Source organism: Bradysia coprophila, assembly GCF_014529535.1.
Source record: "Bradysia coprophila strain Holo2 chromosome X unlocalized genomic scaffold, BU_Bcop_v1 contig_45, whole genome shotgun sequence".
In the NCBI taxonomy this organism is placed as follows: Eukaryota; Metazoa; Arthropoda; class Insecta; order Diptera; family Sciaridae; genus Bradysia; species Bradysia coprophila.
In genome coordinates this window covers 727,780-755,227 of record NW_023503339.1, presented here as the reverse complement: position 1 = coordinate 755,227, position 27,448 = coordinate 727,780, and the positions used below count along the sequence as shown (strand labels likewise).

Below are 27,448 nucleotides of genomic sequence, written 5' to 3'. Positions count from 1 at the left end.
AAGATACCTATCATTCAGCATATAAATTGAGTAGACGACTCGAAATTAATATCATGTGGGTATGAGAATTTAATTTTTTATGCGGAAACAGTTTTACCACTAGAAGTAGCTAGCCGTCTCTCAATAAATGTATTCAGTTGTAGTTAGAGAACGACTGCTTAAACAACCTACTCGTGTGTATAAAAAAGATCCAAGCTAAATCAAAACAAATAACAGAAACAGCGAGAGTATAAATACAATATGGCATCACGAGACGAACAATCGGATTTATTTTTGAATAGTGACGCAGTTGGTGATGATTTCTTCTACGACATTATCGAAAAGAAATTGGACATCAATCGGGATAAATTTACGATTCGGTTAGTTTTGCTGTCGCCAGCAACTGGTAAAAATGAAAATTTCGTTTCGGTTGTGTATCGGGCCAAAATTAAAATTGAAATGCTCGAAACGAAATTACGGCGTTCGGTAGATGTGATCGTAAAAGTTCTCTTGTCGACAATGGAAGAACTGAAAGCATTCAGCGTCTTCCCGCGCGAAAGATTCATGTACGAAGACGTTCTTAGCAGTTACGAACGTATTTGGCTGGATCGGGCTGGTGAAAAAATTCGATTCGGACCGAGAAGCATCAAATTCGAAACGGATCCGTACGAAATCATTGTTCTTGATGATTTGAAAGCGGAAAAATATGAAATGTTGAAAAGACAGGCTGGACTCAATTTGGTGCAAGCGAAATTATTACTTGAGAAACTTGCTAAATTTCATGCAGCCAGTGCAATTCGTTACCAAACGGTAGGTGTTCTATCTAAGAAATTTTCGCGATGGAAAATTTGAGTTGCTTCAAATAGTCTGTGAATCGATAATTGGATTTTGGTTGTTGTTCCAAATTTATTTTCCCTGCGAATACTGCTGCTGATAGAAAAAGAGATCGGTGCGATGTTTACCATTGTAATGTTAACGGACTATCGCCAGTTTTAACTAAAATGCTATCTCGTTCGCTTAATGTTTGTTCATTAATATCGATAACGCCAACAGCTGTCCTCAAGGCTGGTCAGATTATTCTTTTTAATTGTAATTTGGTTCTAAGTTTTTAGTACCGAACAGTCCGTATGTCCAGTCCATATCATTAGTATCAATTTAGTATTGAATATATCTCAATCAATTTTGTACTCATGGCCCAAATAGGATGGCATACTGCAAAACTATTTCGATCGTAAGTCAACAATGCCCGAATTTCCAGAAGACAGTCCATTCATACAAGGTTTCAAACGGATGCACCAAGGTTTTGCCGATTCGGTAAAAAATTACGGCGATTGCGACGAAGCAGCTGCTAAAATAGCTAGCTGGGATTTCAAAAAGTTGCACAACGTGTGGGTGGACGCGGCCGTACCGATGGGCTGCGGATTTCAAGTGATGAATCACGGTGACATTTGGCTGAATAACATGATGTTTAGGTCTGACGAGGACGGTAATTCAGTGGATGTTAAATTGATCGATTTTCAAATAGCGTTCTGGGCAAGTCCCGTTCTGGATCTGTTATATTTTCTGGTGTCTTCGGTTGCTGACGACATAAAAATCGACCATTTCGACGATTTAATCGAATTTTATCATGAACAGTTGACGTCGGCTTTAAAACGGGTGAAATTCGATCAACATATTCCGACATTGTCAGAAATTAACGTCGATTTACTTGAGAAAGGAGGATTTGGTATGTAACTATCACACAATTTGTCCCGTTCGACTGTCCATTTACTCCTATGATATCTATTGCAGCTTGTGTATGCCTAATGTTCATACTTTTCGTCGTGAAAAATGATTCGTCCGAAGAAATTGATATGGAAACAATGATGAGCGGAGACGCGGACACTTTGCACCGGTTTTACAATGGAGACGGCTATAAAAAAGCGGCCAAATTGTGGTTGCATTTTTTAAACAAAAGAGGATTCTTGGATACTTTGATTGTCGAAGAGAAACAAGAAGGACTTTGATACAAAGAAAATAGCAGTCGTACGTCTATGCGCGTTTGAATGGGATAAATGTCAAGCCACGACGGAAACGGGTTTTTCTTCTCTTTGTTAAAAGACGACTCACTTTATACACAAAAGTTTGTGAGTAGGATTTTTTTCATTAAAGATAAAATTTGATAGGACAAGAGGTTTTATGAACAATGATCATTCATCCCACCCAAGAACTGTACATTTAACCGTTGGTTATAGTTCCGAATTCATAACAGACAAGGCAGTCGAGAAAAAATCGACTACAGCGGCTAAAGGCATTTTCAAGCCGATCGATTAATTTCTTTTCCAACTTCGTCGTTTAGGAAAAACGTCGCCTCCGGCTCGAGCTGGAAACCTCTTATTCGCTAAAAAAGCATTTTAGCATGCGTTAGGAAAATAACTATTGAGGTAATGGATAACCGTAGATTACGTATCTTTGGAAGAAATTATGGAAAATGTGTACAAGGGTGATTGCGTTACTGAGCTCTGTCTATCTCCCTATGGAGATTGTTTGAATAAAATTATTATATCAGACAATAACATTACTTACATTCCAATTTTCATATTTCAGTAAATTCTCGGTGAACAAAAAATTTGCCATAAAATTCTTGGGTTGACTTGGGCGGCTGTCATGTCTGCTTCTTAATATCGATAAGTGGCAAAAACTTTAACAATGAAAAAGTTTACTTTCGTTTCGTTTTGAAGAGTCTATTCTATAAGAGGTATCTAAAGCAGAACACATAAAAGCGCGCCCACTCAAAACGGCATTTGCAGTTTTGTTTATTCTTCTCATTTTCGTCGTGCATCCTAGACAGTTGAGGCACGTTTTCAAAAACGTTTTCTACAACAAGTAATCGACAATGAAAGGTAGAGTTTTACGTAATCGAACGAAAAGGTCCCCGAAAATGATGTCAGTTTCAGTTGTAGTGGGAAAACAATATTGAAATGTGAAGAACAGCTAATGGTGAAATGGGAAAGCCGGTCATACTTGATTGGAAACCACTTACTGAAGATGCCAAACTTATGATAAGTACAATAACAAACAAACAATCAATTCAGGGTTCCCAAAATGCCGCTCATGCTCACGGAATTTCACAAAAATATATTATCGGGTCGGTTCATACATCTTGACACTTAATGTAAAAGATGTTTTCAACAATAATGATTCTGCCTATATTGATAAAGCTTCTCATAGAAAGCTTACACGATGTCAGATTGCAGGACGCTTTTCGAAATATTGCATGGGAAATGATACGTTGAATGTCTCCTTAAGTTATGAAAATCTAGGTGGGAACTCTGACGGCCGAGGTGACCCAAATAAATTAGAGCGATTTGGGGAAAGAAGCGTTGAGAATGTTACAACATAGGTCGATAATTAAAATCAGCAAAGAAGTGTATTCATGCAAACAATGATGATGTCATCGTCAACAGTAACTTTAACCACATTTCACAACATTTGGATTAGCACGGTATGTTCTGCCATCTCTGTAACGAAATTGAAGACCGGGTCTCACAAAAACGATGGAAAAGAGGTTTGTTAAGGTGAGCTGTATAGTAGTCGGTTATTAAAATTATTGTAATTTGATGTGATGACCTTCTGTTATTTTTATAACGCAAAATTTTTACAATCATGAAAAAATTCTGAAAAAATTGCCAGTCATCTGTTATCGACAACAATAAGCGATGGATTATGACCAGTGGTATCTAGCGATACACAAACACAAACGAATCACTAAGTCACTCGTCAAACATACGAGTCACTCGTAAATATAAACATGTCAAACGACACGTACACATGCCATCTCATTCGTAGCAAAGTGAAGAAGTTGTTTGAATTTTGCTTTTAATGCCTGTTCTATGTTTGGAAATATTTTTTTGTTCAGACAAAATTTAGTCTCATGCTTCCTTGTTTTTTGTGTAATTAAAGGCGGCACTGCGAAGTTCAACCGAAATATAGTAGATTGACTTGGACCGAAAATGGGAAATTACCGCGTACCGAACACAAAGAAATTTATCGAGTCAATGCCATTCGTACCAAAGTCTTTTTTTTTTTGATGATCGCATGTCCGAATGCCTAGTCAAAGTTTTATGTTTTCATTGAAAACTTTATTGGAATCATTTTCGTGTCAGCTAGTTTCGTTTCAATTCGTTTCGAGGTGAATTTTAAGGGAACGACTGTCACGACGATAATTGACAAGAGTAAGATCTTTGATTTTCTGAACTGAAAACGGTTCAGAAATAGATTGTGTTGGTCGCGTACATGAAAAACCATTTTTCCGAAGATTTAGTACCGAGCCATAAAAATGTAATTTTAAATCTAGATTTTCCTTTTGAGCTTATGAAGTCATATTTATCTTATGTCGTTCATGCACACATATTCTTACCTGTATTTTTATAAATAAAGTTCGCTCGTTGCACGTGCCTTGTTATAGCTTCAATACTCGCTTCATCTGATCCCATTTTTTGAAAGAACGTATGATCAGCTTGCAAATACAACATGCACGTAATTTTCCTATCATAAGACGATTTTGCCGTTGCGTCAATTATATCATTTCGAACGTGTTGATGTACGGTATTGTGATGAAAATTTGTACTGGTTAATATAACGTCCGGATTGTAGTTGTTGACGATGATGTTTGGCTTTTTTGTGGCCCCATTTTTTGTTATTATTTCCACATGCGTTTTATGGCTGGGGCGCGAACTGTTTGTGGTGTCGAAATTGTTTATGATGATGTTACGATTGCGATGCGTGTCACGCGTATTGAAATCGGTATTCGGATTGAAGTCATTGATTAGAATGTTCTTTCGATTCAGATGATTTTTGGAATTTGGAAATGTCATGTCGTCACCGTTTGAATCGTCGTCGTGCTTCGGACTGTAAACATTGAAATCGTCGTTATACGGCACGTCTAGATCCAGTGGTAACGGTGGATTTTGTGTCTCAGTGAGCTGTAAAGAAAATAATTTTGTTTTCAGTGGAAGTTTGATGTAAAGAAAACTTAGCTTAACATTAACTAAAATGGTATGGTGATGCACAGAGCGGACCCGTATTAAGATAATAGTCTCACGCTCATTGTTCTCGCTAAACTTCCCTAATTTATATTGAACTCTATGAGGAGTTATGAAGAGCATGATAAACCAATGTTTTCGCGCGATAAAATTATAGGCCCAACAGACTTAGGTACTAGGTTCGTGTATCCCAATGTGAAATCCAAACAAATCAATACTTCGTATATTGAATTCTTTTCCAAATAATGTGCCAGCTTCAAAGAATTTTTGAAAGAAACATTCAAAGCTACATTTATAAAAGACGTTTACATCGGGGAATAATGGAGCTGGAGACGTATACCAAAAACTATTTTGTCGTCGTCTTCCATACAAACATGTCAGTTACAAAAATGGATTTTGTTTGTGAAATGCAATCACAGTTAATGTCACTAACCCTGGTGCTTTTCAACAACTTTTATGTAAGTAAGTGTATATTCAAAAATTTCCAGTTTATTGTTTGCGAAATACATTTTCTGAGTGTGTCGTTTTAATTATTCCTGGAATCTAGAAATTTGTGTCTCGACATATTAAGTGCCAAAGAAGTATGAGATTGTAAAATGCAACTTTTATACAAGTTATGTTAAAAATGTCATTTGAAATTGTATGGTGAGTGGATAGATTTTACCATAAACAAACCCAAAACTGTCTACAAAATTTAGACAAAAATCACTGCAACTACCTATGCAATTCATTTTTACGGAGTGGCGAGACGTAGCCCAATGTTATGGCTTTTACAATTCTATGTAAGAAGGTTTAGACTGTACCTATAGTATTACGGGCGGTGCCCGAAGGCTTTTCGAATCTTTGTGTGTACATATGTTTCTGCCTGGCCATTTTTTGGGAGGCCAGTGTCGAATTAAATCGGGTCGGGTTCCAGTCGAGTAAGGTTAGGGGCGAACCGGTTTTTTTTTAACCAAATTCAGGTCGCTCAATTTTTTGTAAGAGAAGCAACTACAAGCTACTTTATTTTTCAAGTTCAGCACTGTTTTGAGAATTTTAGATTATTAAGTGGATTTTAACGAAATTGCATAAGTAAGTACTGCAATTGTAGCGAAAAAGTTGAAAAACATTCTCCTTGGAACAAGGGCTTAACTCAAACGTTATTTGTGTTTCTACAACAGTGGCGAGTACGCCATTCTAAATAAACTAACAAACTATGAATTTTTGCAATTCACTCACAACTTGTTCGCTTACATAAACACCGTAGAAGTAGAGAAATAATATTTAATTTACGGATATGGATATTCAAAAACTTTTTTTTTTAAATTTATTTCAACATCTCCTTCCAGTTCCGTTAAGCACTTGTGTGCTTTTTAACAACTGTAACTGCATTATTTGAATTATTTGAATATTTTGGACCATTACTAGAATAACCAAAACCGGTATGCTTCAGTGAATGTTATGGCCACTTACACTAAATCGCGTTCTCTTCGAGCCACTTCGTTATTTTATTTTGTGGAATTTTCAATAAAGTCGGAAGTATACCATAATATTGTCAACAATTCCGAAAAAGGTTACTAAATTGGTGTTTGGGTAATTGTTCCTTTATAAATAACACCATCGCGGGTGAAATACTCAATAAATTTCCTAATCAAATCAAGACTAAGGATAGATAATTCACTTACATTATACAATCTTCCAATAAGAATGTTATTAAGTGTCTCCCATTCCCCCTTCGATTTACATTCAACACAAGCCTAAGTATATCATAATATGCTTCACTCATTCAATCGTTCATTTATAAGTAACATAAACGATAACAATGACAAGGGCAATGTTGATAAAATTTTCAGTGAACTAAATTCCTTTCCCAAAAGCTTAAAGTTTTAATGACTGTTCAAACAAGAACTTTACAAGAAACAAGAAACTTTGTTCCCACTTTGAGCATTTTCCACAATTTTCCACTCAAAAATACATTCCGTATTTGTTGTGTGATTAATATAGTCTATAAGCAGTTCGTTTTTTTTTCCCTTCGTCTTCTTCCTTCATAATTCGCTGTTTTTCAAACGATAAACTGAAATATGTAAACCTATTTAGACGTATGTATCATACCCTACATAATAATATCTCATATATAGTCGAAGTCCTTCTGAAGAAATTACATTTTCATTATACCCAAAGTCTCGTTCTCATTCATGTGAATGTATGAACATGCTCTTTACAAATATCATCAAGTGTATATGAAGGGATATTAAATCCTCTAGCGGAATAGAAACTTATGAAATTAATTGATGTAATTTATTTGTAGGTTTATGACTTCTAAACTGAAGTTTTAAAACTTATGAAGTTGCCTGGTGCAGGGGATTATCTGTTTCATTATTAAATTGATAGTTTGCCGCCTCAAATAGCAATAAAACTTTGCTAAGCTTGTTCATCATTTTAAATGTGACGTCAGAGGGTCACACATAAGGTTTCGCCTTCAGCGACGTGACTGCCGTAAGCATCAAAGGATGTACTTTTTTTTTTGTTTTTTGCACTATCGGTATCCACGGTAGAGACCTCCTAACGTTCAAAAATAAAAGTAAAGAACGCAAATTACCTTGGCCTGATGACTGAAACTTAAGCGGAATCTCAGCTTTAACTTGAATAGCCTACAAAATAAGTCAGCTAACTATGAAGCCTATTCCTTTGTCCTCATTCAACCAGACAATTTCGATTTTCCGACAGAAGCAGATGCACAGTAAAATAATCCTAATCCGTTCTTACATTTTCAAAGATTCCATTTTTCAACATTGGAATGACAATGTTCAACGGTGGATAAACCGTAAAAATTTTGACGACGGGATTTGAGACTTTCACAAAACGGTGATATCATTTTTCCATCAACCATTCCATGTCAGACTATTTTATAGAGGTCTAAGAACGCTTTTCCATTATTGTGTCAGACGGGATTTTAGCTTTATCAAAATTGGTTCGGTATGTATGCTCATGCGGTTGATGTGTAAATATTTTATTAACTTAAAGCATTTACGCGAAGTCAAAGACATGTGTGTACGCTCATTTGCAAATGTTAAACGCTCAAACGGTTCTCGCTCTGACGCTGCGGGCTATTGAAAGCGTACACTTTAATAAATAACTGAGAGTAAGTAGTACTCACATTAAGTACACAACCACCGAGCTATACATCAAATATAATAATACAAAAAAATCCACTCTTAGCACATACACCGCCATCTAATCTGGCTGAAGAGTTTGTTCGTTTCATTTACATTCATTTGGCATACCCAACACGTGGTTCTGCGATTGTGAATTTTTTGTTGTTTCAGTAATTTTATCTCGGTTTCATAACCATTTTTCGCCAGCAATTTACCTCGACTTTTTGAAGAGGTGCATCCGTTAGCTCCGCTCGAATTGAAAGAAAATTGAGATCACGAAAGAGAGGGTACATAACGGGTGCTATTTCTATTTTTTTCATTGAAATTATTAGTTACGTTGAAATTATTTTTTGTTCGAAATAGAATCAGTGATAAGGCACTAGCTTCCACTTTTTTTTATGTATGTATGTAAGTCTTTGCCTCAAGCGGCGCCAACTACACTCACCTCGTTTCCAACATACCGATACCGATCTCATAAAACATTTTTCCAATTCTCTTTTCCCAACATTACCACCTTCTCAATCTGTTTAGTAATTCAGGCGAAAGCCGAAACATTTACTTAACAAACAACAAATTTTCAATTTGCTGCTATTTCCTACATTTCTTTACATGAACCAATAAAAAAATACATCGCGTCTTGGTCGGTATATATACGTACTATGGATATGGCTAGGCTATGTCTATATTACACATAATTATTCACTTGGATTGAGAAACTGAAACCGTAAAGATTGATTGATCTCTAATACGAAATGTTGTTTTTTTCGTTCGAGAGATATTCCGGAAAAAGAATCGAACAATTCCATACATCATTCTTGAACCACATCAGTTCTGGATTATGAAACAAGCCAAATACCTAGTTCAACGTTATAAAGGACTATGAAATAAACATATCATGTCTAAATAGCACACAGAAGATGCTCCACATTTCGGTTGTATAATCATTAAAGAGATTACACTAAACATGAAGTTGATGAGTTGGAAATTAAAACGAGGATTTAGATTTCGGAGAGACGCGAGTGGTAAGGGTCTATGTGTGTCGCTTGCATAAAGGATTTAATATTTGATGAATCAGCGTTTTGTCTTCGACTAATACACGGAGAAGCATCAAATATTCGGTTCGTATTTTCTTTGCCGCTTTTTTTATGTTTTAAAGGATCCCTTTCGTCTAAGCATTGACACATAAAATTAATTTCAAGTCTTCTTTTATGACGAGAATTTTATCAAATTATTTAATTTTCTTTCGTTTTTTTTATTCCTTGTTTCAAGGAAAAGAAAGGAAGAATTCTTAGCTACTATGAAGTGGATCCCATTAAGCGATGAGGGTGTAGCTTGATTGAGATAAAATCGAGTTTTATGCTGATTAATAAATGAAAATATGAATTTGGTTCCGTCATAAGTAATTAGCTAAATTCTCCTGCAGATTATATCTAAGTTTAAGAAAATTTTAAGTTTTTCGTGTGAGTTGTAATACGTCGGTGTATATGCGGGAAAGATAATGAGAGTTTGAAAGTATAAGGGAAAAGTTTTTTCCTCCGACAAAGATTTTTCCAACCATATTTGCACGCAGCTAAGCTTTCCAAAAGTGAATGTGTGTGTGTGTGTAGTGTTTTATTGTTTAATTGACGTTCCTTTAACTAATTATTTATTAAGTTTGTATAAGCTAAAGCAGCATGCATCATAATTTAATTAAAAAAATTACTGAAATAATGCGAAAATAGTGTTATTTTAATGAACGTAAAAACCGACGCCTAACAAGAATCCGTAGAATACTGAACATTCTTGTATAAAATATTATCGAAAGTTTCTTGGTTGGTATTGTAGTTTAAAGGACCTTATTATTTAAGACTTTGATATTCTAAAACTTTCCCTAATTGACTACGATATCGAAAATTTTTGGCTGTCATCAAGATCTATCTGGTTTTATCTAAAAATTTTATCACCACAATATTAGAAGCCATGATTTCATGTTTTAATTGACCTTCGCCTCGAGGTAAAAACAAACTCGAAAACTTGAGTTTCGTTTTTACTTCTTTATACTCAAAAACTTAGTTTTCTTTTTACTTGTTACTTTTCAGCACTAGTCATATAAATGACTAAAAGTGTGGAAAAATATGGGCCATTGAAAGGCACTCGCAAGTTGCTAACTACTTCCGTACTCATGGCAGTAATAAAACTCATTTCCCGCGGGCTTTGTGAGTAAAATAATTGGAACTTTTGCGTTGTGTGCTGGTAACATTCGGTATCGATAACTTTTTTTTTTGAAATATCCATACTTGACATGAAATAAGGACGTGATGTACTCCAAAGAGTTACACTCGAGAGATGGAATGGTGTCGATGTCCATTTAAACATGTCACCTCTCGAATATAACTCTATAAAACTTTTAGTAGCATATTAGCCTCACTTAGGCTACCTAAACACTAAACAACAGGGGAGAACCAATTTCTTGACATGATTGGAAATGCTGTAAAGAAATCGTAGCAGCGGACATTTTTCTATTCTTGTTTACATATGCGAGGTATCACTTTAAAAACAGCTAACTGTCATGTTGGTGAATGTGACAAACTACTACATATTCGCTTAAAATTTAAATTTATCGATTTTGTTTAAAAAATAAAAATAAAAAAAACTTTTCTTACCTCATCTGGAAGAAATCGACGTTTTCTTATCGTCCTGTCGTCTCCCTTTCCACTCAATTCACTACTCTTATCTACTGGTTTCTGTTCCTTTTCCATTACGACTTTTAAATTTCGATTTAACCGTTCACTGGCACAATGATGAACGAATTCGTCGGCCACATCGATATGTTTCTTTCGATTTTCTCTGCCATTACGATGCATCACCGGCTGATCGACATCACTTGCTTTATACACAATTGAATGTACACCGCTCCCATGTAAATCCTTTGAGTATTTACTTGCCGGCTCAATGTAGTAATGTTCCAAATTCGTTGTTATGGTACCGTCAAAGAGATTGTCTGCTGTGAGGATGCCGTGAACCAAAGCGCTTTCATCGTCTGGAAAATTTTGTAGAAAATTTTTGGGGTTGGGTGAAAAACTGGCGTAAATTAATTGAGTTTGTAAAAGTTTAATTGAATTAGTTTTATTCTAAATTAATTGAGATGAAGAATGTGCAGCCGGGAAAAAAATTTATTGTTCCATCATCACAAAAAAAAATAATTATTCGGATATTCGGGATAAATGAGTTTTTGAGTATGTCCCATAGAACGTCTGTGAATCAATCAATTTAAATAAAGTTCTCAGGATCTCAGTTGAACCTCTCTCATACGTTCTCTTTTTTCGATCCACCCTATCGTCATATATATAAAAATATGTATGGATCGTCGGATCCCCTATCCCTTACACTAAAAATACGTTCGTTCTCTATAATATGTAACGAGAATAGAATAATCCAAGCATGTTAAATATTGTACGTTGAACGCAAAACATCACCGAGTCTTCGAAATGTTGAAACTTTACATTTTCTTTTTTGCAGCCACTTTTAAAGTTTGCTTTTTCACTTTTTCAATTAATTTTGAGTTAAATTTGCATGAGATGAGTTTGACCTGGTCTCAGCCGTAAGCCATATCTAGTAACCTTCCAATTCTAGTTACCAAGTACTTGTCGACAACATCTTTACATTTTACATGAGTACGTCATGTGTCTGTGAAGACAAATTCAGATTGCTTCCACTGTTAGAGTGGAGAACAACATTACGTAGAAACATTGAGATAGAATGTGTATTCCATATTGTGGAATGAAAAGAATGAATTGTATTGCAATTTTCGGTTCTTATAATTCTTTCTCCGTCGTATGATTTCTTAGCGAGATTTTGATTGAAATTGTTTGTTGAAACATGCGGAGTGTTTGAAAAAGTGTTTTAAAAGTGAAAAATCTTCAAACTCTTAGCAAATATTTTGGGAACAACACAGTTTGAAGAAACATAATCCTTCACAGATCTCTGTTGTTATTACACTCGTCGAAAGGGATTTTATTTGTGTATTTGGTTTAGATTGCAAAACTTTTACAGTTATTTTCTCACTTAAACTTTGAAATCTCTTGGTGGTTTTTATTTTGATCTAATAATTTAATGCACAGTATCTTTACCGCGACCGCCGATAGAAATATAAGGCTGACTAGCCATAATATTTTTGATAAGAATTTACGCTTTCCAGCCAAGCAAACACCTATCGTCTAACCTTTTTCCCTTCGAATGCGAATGCAATAAAGCTTTCGTTCAAAACCATTATTTTGGATAAAACTTTTGGTGTACATCGGGGGTTTTTACTTTTTTTCCCCCACAAAATACATACCTTCGTCATATATGAACAATCCAATGGGAGAAAAACTTTATTAAACCTAAAACAACAACAACAACAAAAACTTGCTTTTGTACAGCTCCATACATGGCATAGCATTACAGTACCGTGATCGTAAAACATTGTTTTTTATTATTAAGTAATTTTAGCCCGTAGAGTATTATATATCTAGCATTCATTTATCCCTCTATTCAATTCGACAACGAAAAAATTTGTCTATTCTACCGCAAAATTTAGGTTTTTCTTTCCAGTCAATCTCCTGTCGCCGGTGTACTTTATTCTCGTTTTATGTTTAGGCAAGGGCCATTATTATAAAAATACCGGAGTTGTGGTACGAATGAGATTCATTCTAGCATATTACGAGTGTATGATTTTTCTATATCCGATATCCTGTCCATCCCCCAATTTACGGTATTTATTATCTGCGATTTATTTCCTTAACCGCAAAATTTTCTTGGTTATCGATAATATGACCAAAGTCTTTTTCTCACTCTATCTCTCCATATAATAAATGGTGCCCTATGGCTGCATTCCTTTGCTTTATTAGGACGTTTTATGTATCATTCATATTTTTTGTAGTGATAACATCCGATTCAATGAATGAATATATTGTTTCTTATGTGGTGGGCCCATGATGTGTGCAAAATCGTTTATGTACCTTGAAGGCCTCTCCGCGATGCCGTTCTTATAACCCTAAAGGGACTCAATTCATGCTGTGATAAACGAACCAATCTAACGTTTCTTTTCTTCCTTTTTTTCCTCGTTGGTGGTTTTCCTTTTTTCGGTGGTGTTCTCTGGTATTATGATTTTATTGGATAAATATTAATAGCACCGAGGCTCTTATATTGATTGTGTTATATGAGTTTTGAGTATATTTTTGCCCGTAATAATTGTGCGACTATATTGGTTAATGAAATTGTTTTAAGTATACGATAACTTTGACATAAAAAGAAATTATTATTATTCTTGATATGTGAGCCGGAAATAAAAACACTTTTATGAGAACCCCCGAATAGAATTGTTTGGCCGTTTAAATGCTGTAAACATTATGATGGTCCTGGCAAAGTGATTAGAATTTGCGTCACATTATTATTATAATAATGTTAAGTTTATGTTTCCTTTTTTGACGATGACGACAGCGCACGAAACGGAAATTAGATTTTCGGACTGGAAGTTGAATAAAAAAGTTTGGAGTAGACTACGTAAGAAAAAGCAGAATAAATTGCTTTTTCGACTCAAAATAATAATTGATGTGTCGAAAGTGTTTCCATATTGTCAAATAGAATGGTACAACATTCGTGCTTTCTGAAAGATTTTAACGTGTTGCTGCTTGGTGAAGGGTTTAGCAGAAAGTTTCAGTTACATAGAGAAAGATCGCCCGTACAACGCATAAAAACCTAAGAGAGGCGAATTTGTGACAGAATTTTATATATTTTCTCTCACAAATTCGCCTCTCTTAGGTTTTTATGCGTTGTACGGTAGCGCTGTGGTTTGCGTACTTGAAACAAATTCCATGAGCGAATCATTTAGATTTCATAGAATGAAAACTTCAGGTGGAACGCTGTCTTCCTTTTCACAGACATTGCTAAGTAATGAAAAATCTTAGTTGTGCGGCTTCCACATTATATTCATAATTACAGTCGCAGTGTATTGCCTAAGTGAAAGAAAAATGTAGCGTATTAAAGGTACACTTCTTTCAGCAGGCCTGTGCAGCCCTTGAAATTATCATTTCAAAACTTTTTTTTTGATTTTTTCAATTTTTTTTTTGAAATATACGAATGTCGCAGGCTGCTTCACTTAGGATTGAAAATATTATTCAAATCGGTAATAATGCAACTACTAATTTCTAATTGTTATATTGCTGGTCTGGTAATATTAAATTACTAAGCTGTTGTATTGCAACTGTATTACAATACAGCTACGATTTTCATTAACATTAAAATAAAGCTAAAAAGCTTGCTTCTTTTATAGTCATGTAATTTCACAAATTCATACAAAACAGCATTGTTTCAGTAACATCGCTAAGTAGTGAGCCACGCATTCAGTCAAAATAACTTCGAATTAGCCCTGGTAAAAACTGTTTGACAGAAAGTTTGCTGAGTTCACTTTTGGTTTTGTCATGGTTTGCCTATCCATACACAAAATAAGCAGTAACTCAAGATTTTTATATTCTATTTACCTAATCTTAACTGTTCGGAAAAATTCCCTATCTTTTCAGCAAGTTCATGCAATCATCTGCCGATTCCTCTTTCATCTTCGTAGACTGACAGAATTTATTTATATGTATCTACAAGTTAACAGACCAATTCGGACCTGATTCCTATCGTATACTATATCTCTTTTGTGTTTCTATTGACAGATTCTTCCATATGTCGAATAAATACACATCCGTTCGTGCTCCATATACAATTGTTGCCGAACAACTCATAAGCGAAATACAACCAGCTAAAGTTATAATTCCAATATTTGTATTCCCCGTTAAATCCTTTTCTATAGAGGACATATCACAATAATCTTGTCTATAAACATGTTAGTCCATGCAAACATCAAAACTATTTTCAATTTTATCGAAACTGAACTCATTCATGACACGGAGAGCTGTTGTTTGTCAACTGTAATAACTAGGAATCTTTTTATCCTCCTACTTCCAGCTAACACGCAATCATTTTCGACGATAATACTACACGCCAAACGTTAAATGTACATTTTGAATAAACTTCCCTTTTTCTCTCATCATCACCCATTTACACTGTTGTATGTACGACTGGTACATTTTATAATACAGAAAATAGTTTTAAGCTGCTCGCATAAGTAGCTTAAAGCATACAATTAGTAAAAGTACGAGTAAAGTGTTTGTAATCATCAAAATTTATTTACAAATTACTTTGACTAGAGCTGGCAAGAGTTGGATATATGTTTAAAATGTTTAGATGTGGGACGTGAGTGTGTGTGTGTATTTGCTGCTGGTGGCGGATTATTCAATATTTATGAATCCTACGTATTTAGGGTATACATGATTTGAAAGACGCCAGTTTTGCCGGCGTGTGTTTTCATGCGAGTGTAAAAAGGTTGATTTTGTCGATGTGTAACATTTGAGCCGAATATTTTTTTTATTCATATAAATGGCCAATGTGTATGAATTTTTGATCGGATTCTTTTTCTGTCCCATTCAGTTTTAGTCTTGTTGGAAGCAATAGGAATAGGTGAACGAGTGGCTTTGTCGGGTGCTGAAAAGCTTTTGTGTCCGGAGAATAAACTTTCATGTTTTGTCAACAGAATTTTGGAAAATAAAATTAATACTAAGTAGGGTATGGGTGTGTGGCAGTTGTTGTTGAATTTATTTTCGATAAAAATCAGTGATGTTTCGACCCTTTTCTGTGTTCGATGTTATTGAGGTATTATTAGGGTGTTCAACATTTCACGCATTTTATATTCAAATAGTGGAAAGGACCAGTTGAAACTAGCTATAAGTACGTACGGAAATTGTTTTCTTTTCTTCTTCTTTATAACCTAGTCAATGTGTTATTGATGCAGAACTTCGTTGTTCGCTACAAAGGGATGAGTAACCAAAAAAAAAGAATTTTCGAAGGTATAGAAAATAGAAATGCTGCAAAAACACGAATATCGCCTATCACAACATACTGGGTGATGGTTACCCTCTCGTAAAAATAGAACTGTTGAGTAGTTGGAACTCTCGAGGAGATTGAACTCTCTAGATTGTAAAAAATGTAAAATTATGAACGCTCAACCACTCGAAAAAAAAAAGTCAAAAAGTAAACATTCCGAGAATATCGAAAATTTTAAATTTTCTACAAATGCTAACCATATCAGCAGTTTAAACTTTTAAAATCTAATTGAGTTGAGGGGCTAGTCAGTTTAGTTCATAATTCTGTATGTAATTCAGTGTATCACACAACAATGAAGCTCTGTCAAAAACTATTTCAGCTGTCGACTCTGAACACTTTTGCTGGAAGTGTGGTGTTCTGCACCGACAACCGTTCATTTCATCAATGAAGCATTTTTTTGGTGTCCCTACCATGATAATTTTACAACGCATGGAATAAATTAAACGACATCATCTCTGGCAATGAGATATATCTGACTTTACGGGAAAATGACAGTAGTGAATCCAACCGGCAAAGATTGTTTTATGAAATTTGTCGGTAAATGTAACTTTTACCGCTAAATTTAACCAAATTTCTTTAACTTTTGGACTCACTATTCGACGAGTTAAACTATTCGAAGAGTGAATTTCGCGAAATGTTAGAGTCTGCTTCGGACCGAGCTATAACGTATGTCCCCACTCGTCAAAATAAAAATTTGGAACCACTGACGTAATGGACTGCCTCACAACTTTCCTAATAATAAGCTCGTTATGATGAATTTATTGTTGTTCCATTTTGTTGTTGTTGTTGTAAATACCAATTTGTTATTTCGTTTTGAGCATAATTGGTTCATTCCTTTCATAACGGATGACTTTGTTCATCCTCAAACCGAACCCCACAGTTCTTATACGTTATACAACGTACAAACAACACAATACGACATGTGGAAAAGCGATATTGACTTATTGTTATCTATACCGCTTACAAATAGACTAAAGCTTCTTTAGTATTATCAATTCAAATGGTATCACATTCTACCATGAAATTCAAGTGGAATTCGTTTTATATAAACCTCATTATCCTCATATTATTGATATTTTTAACCATCGATGCATTGATCGAATCTACCATCACTTTAAGAGTATTATCGACAAATAAAACACGCCAATTAAAGACCATTATTTTTTATCAAAAGTGAATTCAATGAACACACTCCTATATTCAAGTATTTTCTATGGTTAAGTTAATTAACAAGAGCTATCTTTTCAATATTGCTCTCTGTTCGGGTGAAATTGAAATTTCATTCTCATAGAAAATTCACCAACAAAAAAATTGAAACGAATAGTCGTTTTAAACCTCATAAACTAGCACGTTAAAATAGAAACTTCCAGCCGTTATTATGCGATTATTTTTTTGTATATTGACTTTCATCGGTCAATTGATTGAATAAACTCTAAAAAAGCAGAATTTCAGTTAGGGAAAAGTGTATGGTAGACGGTGTTGGTAATTTTTCATTCAAATTTGACTTTTCATTGTTATTTTTTAATTAACATATCAGAATTGAAACAGATATACATTTCAAAATGAATGACGTCGTAAATTGTGCTTCATCTGAAATTTCCTGCCCTGTTTCTTTGACATTTATTCTCGGTATTCGAAAAGTATTTGAACAAAATTTTCAATAATGAAAATTCAAACTTTCCTGGCCAAGCATTTATCATTCGGTGGCATTAAAAACTATTCAGAATGATCTACTTCTACCCGCAAAGTTATCAAATGGATCGCACAAATTTCTAGCTAATACTGGCAAAGTTTGGTCCAAGAGGAACAACAAGAAAAATTCAAAAATGAAATTTTGAAGCCAAACGTGCGTAGCTTATCCCACTGACTCCCACGTCTTCTTTGCTTTCATATATATAAAAATTTGATCACTGCGATTACAGAGCATAACCAAATGGTGAGTTATTATGTTGCTCGGTGTGAATTTCCCGTTTTGGTGTCGGGGGTTTAATTTGATTCATTTTCCGCAGTGCCGTTGCAGAAAAATGTTTTCCGTTGACAGAATCGGTATGCTAACAAAATAGTCCCTGCTCTGAATCGATTTTTCAGCCGAAAACACACATCCAGTAATAAGTTTATTAAACGCAAGGGTCGAAAAATGTAATTATCCTTTCCAATACTTTTTACTTTTAAGTTTTAAATTTGTGAACCTTATTTTCTGCTGGAAACTTAAATTGAGTTTTTATTTAACTTTATTAATAACATTCATTCGCCTGTGCTGTTGGGGATTAGAGGGTACCGCATCGTAATTGATTTTATCGGAAATTCGCTCTCAAGCGTGTATACAGTTGATTTAAGTTCTGATAGTTTTACAAGCAAGTTGTTTACCAGTGACTTTAATCCAATTTAAATGTAAAATGGATTGTATACATCAAGCAAAATGGCATTGTGCGACATATATACAGCTGTGGTGGGTATGCACAGGTTGTGAATCAAAATCAATTTACGTTACTTCGTTAACATTCGGGTTAAGTACTTACATTAGGGCGTATTTTGAGCGAATTTATCTGTTCGACAAACAAACAGTCAATCCTACAAACTACTCCGAAGATGAAGAAAAAAGAGGAGGGATAAATCTTCGTTTCGTGTTCGTTGCTAGTGGCAGCTGTTACGTTGAAAGACTTGCAAGAGCTTTGAACATGAACATTTCGACAACAGAATTGCACACGGACCTCGACGATCTTAAATTCTAGACGTATATTGTCTTGTTTGACAATTGAAAATTAGTATGATAAATTCACGTAGAACCTGATTCGACCTGAAATCTGAAATAGAATAACTTGATTTGACCTGAATCAGCTGATGACAGATTGAACATTAGAAATAAAACTGAAGAAACGACTTAAGCCTGACCGGAATCCTGCAGGTTCCATTTTTAAGTTCAGGTTGGAGAAAGCCTGACCTGTTACAAGATTTTATTTGTATCGACATGCTTTTCGAGGAGCTACGGTCACAAAGTGCGAAACCTACACAAAAAAAGTTAACAAATTGTAAATTCATTCAACGGCATCACGTAGAAAATCTGTTGCGAACACAGAAAAGAAAATTTATCGATTCAAAGTATCCGCCGCCGTGGAATTCAATTGATCAATCGACCAAAAAGCACCAAAAATTCCTTTTATAACGATATAAAAACCGTACAAAACATTTTCCTTAAAGAAAATTATACATTATCCGCTTTCGCACAACCTTTGATATTGAAACGAAACAGGAGAGTATAATAATTCCTTCAATTGGCAAATTTATTAGAACGTGAAAATCGTAAAAAATTAGAACGAATTAGGGATTTAAAAATAAAAAAAAGTAAATTCCTTTCAATCGGCGCTATTATGAGCATTTTTTGCTGTTGTTGCCTGTTGTTGCAAAAGAGAAGGCATAGCGAGGTGCTTGTTTTTAGGAATAATAAATTTATGAGAATTTTCTTTATATTTCGGGGGCCATTTGTCTTTGATTTAGAGGAAAGAAAAATGTATTTGTGCTTTCAGCCGTAAATGGCGATGGAAGATCATTCTCTTATATTATGTAAAATGTGCCTCGACACTTAAAGCAAAACATCAAATTAATTGCAAAAGTTGTGAACAGTTTTTGTTGAGGGGTGCTCAACGGTTTCATTTAATGACAGGATGAGTTGCACAAAACACAAAACATCCTTCGACTCTGGGTGATGGTAATTAGTAAAATTAGTAAATCTATTTGTGTACTTCAATAAAAAAACGATAACATGTTTGGTTATGCGAATGTGTGAGTCATATGTGCTTTGATAGTTTTCAACAACAGAACCAAATGATAAGTTCAATTCACGCTGGCTGTAACGGTCTTCCGGTTCGAATTATGTGAAGCAGCAGAGTATTTACGAAACAATTAGCTAACAACTAACTAACATCAATTTGCTAAATAGTTGTTAATCAATAATAAATGAGGGGAACGAAGACACGACACCGTTGTCAAACATCAAAGCTTTGTTAGAGCCAGACCTTTGCTCAATCTCTCACGTGAAGCACTACAATATCATTGCTATCAATACTATAAATTTGCATAAATAAAGTTATAACTCACAGCTATGTGCAGCACAATAGAAATGCAATCAACGTTGTGCCCTCAGCTATTTTCTAATGCACAAACGAACGTAAAATTAAGCTTCGGCACTCAACAAACAAGTTAATCTCATGCGAGAGTATGTCACAAGAGCATGTTTGTTGAGTTGTGAGTTGCAAAGGAAAGAATTTTTTTATCTGACAAACTTATAAATTGCGTAGTTTGTGTCCTATTTGCATAACGAACAAATAAAGCGTATGCTGTAAGGTACACAGTAGATTAAAAGGTTACCGCTGACCTTAGTATAGTAGCAATAAAATTTCATTCATATAGGTACAACAAAATAGAATGTTTGGCTGATGATACGATGATTCTTGTTTCGTCGAAAGTTCATTTATCATTTTACCTAAAGTTCCCATTTAATGTTGAGCGAATTTAGAAATTTTTTAATGTTCAAATAACAACAACAATGTCCTCTTCAACAGCTCCGTAAAATTGAATAACAACTCTGACGAAAGAGGGGATCTACTAATTCGGTAAATGGAAATATTGATTTAACATGTTTAAAAGGCATTAGTGTGATTTTCTCTTCTTATTTCTTGTGTTGTTTTCTGTGATAATTTATTCCGCAATGCTTTCGTCTCGATTTTTTTTTTTTTTGATGACGCATGTTTCGTTTGGTTTACTAGTTAACGCCAAAGAATGGGAATTAATGAGCTTATTGACAATTATTGATTTTGTTTTTAGAATACAACGCACAAGATAAATGAGTGGTAAAATCGAAAATTCTGTGAGATTTAAATTTTTTGGTAAGTCTATCGACCTTATCGAATTATCACGCGCCTGAACAATTTCAAATGACGAGTCGTTGTTTCTCTTCGGTATTGTCTCTTTTTGGGTCAACACAATACGCTTTTTTTATTGACAAAAATATTTCCCGCATGTGTTATCAAATCGGGTGATGAAATGATATGAAAGTTTACTTTCATTTCATTTTTGATTCACTAGACTTGTACATGCAAAAAGGTATGACTTACTTCATAGAGGTTGATCATCTCCACTGTCGCTATGGCCTGATGAGATGTGGTTTATTTAAAAAAAGAATTATTAAATGAAAAGCATCGTAAGATGCTGATCACACTATCTCACAGATCAAAACAGTGGCAGAAACGTTTTCCATTTCCCTTTTTCGAAAATTTTTTTTTTGTAGAAAAACACATTTTTTGGGAAGCTTTATGGATTTCGAAAAAAGTTGATTTGAGCTGATCTACCCTACAAAGCATAAAAATTCAGTGCAAAGAGACGCAAGATTTTGAGAGAGTAAATGTGTAGTAGGGTAAAATTAACGATTTACTTTGACTAAAGCACCATAAAAAATCGAGCATCAAGACGGTTTCGTTTAGAACAATATTTGGTTTCGTCAACTCCTTATTTTTGTCTGTTAAAAATATGACCGTTTCTTAGATGCACAGGAGACACAAGACAATTCTGAGAGATTCTTAAATAACTAACAAAATACGTTGGAAATTTTTGTAATACTACAGAATTCAATGAGCTTTCATCCGATAATATCAATATGTTCAAATTGTCTTCGTTCCTAACTGCTTCGTTTCACTCAGCTAACATTAAATTGATGCACCTCTTCGTCTGTCTACGTTCCTTACTTCCCTTATTTCTCCCATATAATAAAATTAAACTCAGAAATGTTTTTGTTTCAGAGAATTGCTATCTAAAACATGTAGTTACGTACAGAGACTACGAATGGAATAATAATAATAAAAAAAACAACAACAACAACACACCCACACATAACGGTTGGCATAAAGCACACCTAATATCACCCGTCTGTACATAAAACGGTTGAGGTATATCATCACATTATATCTGTAAAAGTTATTATTTTGGATTTACAATCAGAAAAACAAAATTTATGAAAATCTTCTGTTAAAACATTTTTGATACACACAATGTATAAATATAAAATGTTGAAGGGTGGTTGAATGCTCAAATCGTTTTGCATTTTAGTCAATATAACATTTATTTGAAATTGCATGCATCGGGAATAAATGCAAAACGGTTTCATGCATCGATTTTGTATTTTATATTGGAAAGCTTGAAAAGTTGCAATTTTTTTTCGTTTCTTGAATTTTATGAAAATCCACATTGTGTGTAGCCGGCTACACAAAACTATAGTTTGTTTAATATGGCGTTTGGCTTGAGGGTGTCATATCGCAATGGTAGTTGTTTAAATCACTAACTTCAAATGTGACGCATAATTATTGCAATTTTCTGTTGTAATGTAATATGCTATTATAGCAGAAGTTATGGGATCGGAGTTGTAATGAAAAGAGCACGTTTCGACATTATTTATGTATAATAATATCGGCTAATATTTTCAGAATTTTTTTGTTTTGAATAGGGGTTATATGTCTCAACGATTATTGCATGTGTGCGTTGATTGTGGTCTACGAGTCAAATGTGAGTCACTGTTATTTCTTTCACCTATAGCGTCTCTTCTGTACTTTGGTGTTGATGTGACAATAAACTGAGTCATTTGTTTAATCTTTCACCACTCCTTCAAATTTTGACTATTACCTTGGAATTTTTGCGAATTTATTCTCGTCTGAGGTGTCATTAGAAGCGTCTTATCAAACTCTACAACTACTTAACCTGTTCCATACAGCTATTCATCTGTTATAGATAACGACGACAAAGATAATGACAAGCTCTGGGTAAAATGGTCCTGTTTATAGTAAAATACATGTTAAAAAAAAGAAGTACAAGATTTGAAATCAACCAATTAAAAATATTTTGATCGATAGAAGTAATAGACCCAACAATAATACTGGTCGTATTAGACTTCTTAGAATTTGTGATTGGGAATCGAGGTGATAAGACTGCAATCTTGCTTATTCGTAGCTAGCTGGTTGTAATTTCGACTTCTACCAATACCCTCTCTAGCAACCAAACTTCGTTTTGACGCAGTCAAAATACCACCTTATTTTGACAAATGTGACACTGACTTTTTCTTGTAATAGAGTTGCCGTGCCGCGCTCTTTTTTAAAGCAATATTGACGTCACACGAAAAAGACAAACTTTAAACTTTATTTCATTTTTGCACACCAAAATAACGGAGCAACACACAAAAAAACACGTCACAATCACAAATTATTCATTTTCGAACACCGAAATGGTTAATCAACACGTAATATTTTCAACACAAAAAAATGAAATCGCTGCTCATACTTCATTTAATTTATTTTTAAAAGTGTAAAATTTTCTATGACAGAATACACTGTAAAGTTTTACCACCTTAATTTTCCTAGTTTGGTTGCTAGAGAGGGTATTGCTTCTACCTTTGCAAATTTAGCTTCATTCAACGATATTGGATTAAAGTGTCAGAAAAAAGTACATCAAAGCAAACTGCTACTCTTTTTAATATAGTTTTACTATTCGGAAGGGTTACCATATACACGTATGTGTACATCTAATGGAGATTGTTACTTCTATTCATTAAATAAAATATTTAGCTGTAGATATCCAGCATTACGTTGCCTTACATAATTTAAATGACCGCAACCTGCTGAACGAATTTTCAATTTTGTTACCCGCAAACACACGATACGCAATGGCGGTTACATGCAACCACATTTTAATTTAAAGGAAAAAAAAAAATTTAATCTCCCTCTCTCTCTCGCTCTCTACATACATCACACAAAGCACAATTTAAGGATCTACGTGGGTATTTGCATAGATTATGGATTTTATTCTCAAAATAGAACATTGAAAATGTGTAATCCCTCATTAAAATTTCACCAAACAGAATAACATGTTAATAATTATTAACAACAGAGCATGTTCTGTGCGCTTGTTTGGCTTGTTGAAAAAGAAGTCCTTATTCTTTCACAAAAGCTTGTATAATGTGAAAACACCGCTCTGGCATCACGTATACGTTTACACATCATATCGAAATGTGTGGATTCATTCTGTATTGTAGAATGTTTCCCATCGATACATCATTAATTAATTATAGTATTAAACATGCAAAGTCAGACAAGCAGAGCGAGCAGCAGCATTCGATGTGGTTAGTTTGTCCGTATAATATATTTATGTACTGAATAGACGTACTATGCTTAATAATATGACCTACCTAGATTTTAATGAATGCACATAAATACACGGATATACGTTAAGCATAAAGGTCTAAAATATGCTTTCCAATTAACTTTAATGTAATTGGTGTCCGTAGGTGATCAGCTCACATGATATGTGTTTATTAATCTATATAGTCCATCAATAAATATTTATGGCAAAAGGAAATCTAAATCATTCGATTAAGATGACTGGGCATTATGTAGTTCGTATTAAGACATTAACTCCTTAGAGTGGTCCAATTAAAAAGAAAAAAACAATCAACGGTATTCGTTACTCAATGTTGCTTGGACAGTTTGGAGTGTGTGATGAGGAACGCTATTTGATTTACGGAATTTTTCGTTTTTTTGAAAATTCTCTTGAAAGCATATCAGAATTCACAGTTAATGCATCGGAAGGGTATTGAAAAAATTTCCCAGATTCAAGCTTGGCGGGCAAGAGAATTGTCTAAAGATTTTCATGACTGATGAAGTCTTAGTTCAATTAAGTTTAACCAAAACGAGTGCGATACGAAGCTGCAATATTTTTGTCTCCTGACAATACGTCTCGATTACGAACAACGAGAATTGACTAAGTTCTGTTTCTTTTCATTCATAAATTATTGAAAATACAAAATTCAATTTAACTAAGAATGCTCTCCTAATATTCTCGACATGAAATTAATTTTACAAAGACGTATAAATGTTGTCGTTGTTAGTTAGCTTTTCATATTGTGGCTCTTTCTCATGGGACTGTCTTAGTCGGATTAATTTTGTGTCATGTCATGAACTCTCCAGACGTTTTACCATCAACCTTACTCTCGCAGTCAATATTTTAATACAGAAAAAAACACACAATTTCGATGATGAAAATTTAATTCGATGAGACAATCTATAATGCAAGAAGTTAATTTGTAATCAAAGCCTTAAAAGCTTTGCCATTTTCTCCGTTTCTTTTTCCTTGTATTTTTAAAGAACAACAAATCAGTTTCGATGAAACAAATCATTTATCAATCTGGATAAGTTTTGAAATTTAGACTCTCAATGAAAAAGCCGGCGGGGGAATAAGGAATACGATGTCTGATGTAATTCCCTCATGATTCATGGACTGATGAAATGTCAATTTCTTACATTTTGAATGTTATACAAAAGTTATCGAAACATAGCTCGAATCATTGATGCGAAAAGATGCAGGTGTTTGATTGTTTTGTAGAAGATGTTTACTTCCCAAGCAAAATGATGATTTCATATACTAAAAAAACATGTGTTTTGAGTTCACTGACAACGTACCGTCGACAGAAGAAATGCTTTGCTAAAATAGTGTAACGTAAATCGATGAAAACACTACATGCTATCTGCCTTCAATGGGTGACATATTTTTGAAATTTTTTCTTCATTCTTTCCGTGCGCCCCTAAGAGTATTGCCGACTTAAGATTGAAATCAAACCGTTTAAAAACGGTCAGAAAAATAAACAGCTAAAATCAGTGAAAGTGAAAAGGAAAATGAAGACAGCTGTGTTGAACGATTTTAAAGTAACCTCAAAGAAACCTCTCAGTTTCAAATGGCCACCTGACTGTTATTCATAGGTTATAAGCCCAAAAAATAAGCTGGCTATATAACGACAGGATCTAAAGTCACTTTTGTTGTAATATCGCATGCAATCTTTAAATGATACCCAATTTCATCAAAATATAAACTTTAGATGTACAATTAAAGCTAGTAGGATGGTTTTTCGTTAAGTGCCTCAATCATGAAATAAATGTTTCAGTTTAACGCTGAGAAAAACATTTTATTTTTAAGGAAACCCGAGAGTATACAATACATTATAGAGAAAGGTTTGAATTGGCTTTGCTGTAAGACAAAAAATCGAACCGATTTTCTATCAGACTTCGGCCAAAATCGCTCTCTATTAGAAGCCATACGATTCCGCCTGTCACGTTGTCAAATAGTAGAGCCAGCAAATAAACAGTCCTTTTAATATTTTATTTTTCGTTTTTTTTTTTGGATAAGCGAAATTCTTAAAGTGATGGGTTTTGAGATAATATTCACGTTTATATGCGGCATCCAATATCCTTTCTCCTTTCCGTATCTCATAGAAAATAATAAAATAAATAAATATATTTAGATGGCTGTATGTATGGATACGTGAGTGTCGGTATTATGTGTAAATTTAACTTAAAGCGAGCTATATAAACGGGCTAACAAGGACTCTGTTTGATGTGTCGAAAAGTTTATGTGAGAATGGTTCTGAAAATTTATGGCATTAAATGTATTACATGATTACGGAACGTACATACGCATGTAGTATATGTATATACTCAGCCTGTTTTCCACAGTGTTTCGTCTACATACGCGACAATATATACATATACAATACATTACATTGTTAGATATACGGAAATATATTTCGACAAAAGTCCTTCAAGACTGTCGCTCTTTAAAATGATTTTAATCCTATCGCTTTTCTGTCGTCAATTTGTGGAATTGATAAGGATACACGATATTTTCTCTGGTATTTTACATGACATTACGACCCTCTCGCAAATTCGCATAAATTTCTGAGATTGGAATTTCTTGTCGTTATGTTTATTTTCCGCAATACAACACATATTATTGGCCATATCGTTCGAACCAGTTTTACTGTGTGGTGGGTACATCCTTGTGCCATCTACGCTTTTAAGAAGTGAAATAAAAAAGTTTCTATTTATCGGTTTTTACGATGCCGTAGATAAATCACACTAGTCATCTTAACCACGGGAAAAATCCGATTCGAAATTTTCTCAAAATATATCAGCTTGCTGCTGTACATGGTAACATTCACTAAATCCTAATGACGAACACGTAACTTCAGTACAATTTTACAGTAAGCAGCAAACAAAAAGGAAAATTATTGTTTTTGAAATCAGCGGTGACAATATTGAACACATCTTCAGATCTCCAAAAACCTAAAATTACGAATCCAAGTAATGCGTGGTGTCGAAGTATTATTGCCTGAATACAAACAATTAGAGACTTCAAACGCCAATCAAAATCAAATGGAGGAATTCTATGGGCTACATCTCTTCCTCCACTGGATTCTGACATTTTCTTCCCCCCGTAACCATTTGTTCCATCAATATTTTCCTCTGTGCTCTATTGATTTTAGATGGTAGATGTTAT

At 34.3% G+C, this 27,448-nt stretch overlaps 2 protein-coding genes across 2 annotated transcripts in view; one reads left to right on the top strand and one right to left on the bottom strand.

Annotated features, from left to right (window-relative positions):
* LOC119070042 overlaps nt 1-27,448 on the bottom strand; it is a 162,670-nt gene that overhangs the window by 68,774 nt on the left and 66,448 nt on the right. Inside the window, exons 5-6 of the mRNA XM_037174326.1 lie at nt 10,780-11,156; nt 4,379-4,943 (exon numbers count right to left, since the gene is read on the bottom strand). Coding sequence (XP_037030221.1) covers nt 4,379-4,943; nt 10,780-11,156 — 942 coding nt within the window. The remainder of the gene's footprint in view (nt 1-4,378; nt 4,944-10,779; nt 11,157-27,448) is intronic.
* On the top strand, nt 89-2,146 carry LOC119070043. The gene is made up of 3 exons (XM_037174327.1): nt 89-789; nt 1,183-1,705; nt 1,771-2,146. The coding sequence occupies exons 1-3, from the start codon at nt 241-243 to the stop codon at nt 1,983-1,985; spliced, it is 1,287 nt and encodes a 428-aa protein (XP_037030222.1). The 5' UTR covers nt 89-240; the 3' UTR covers nt 1,986-2,146.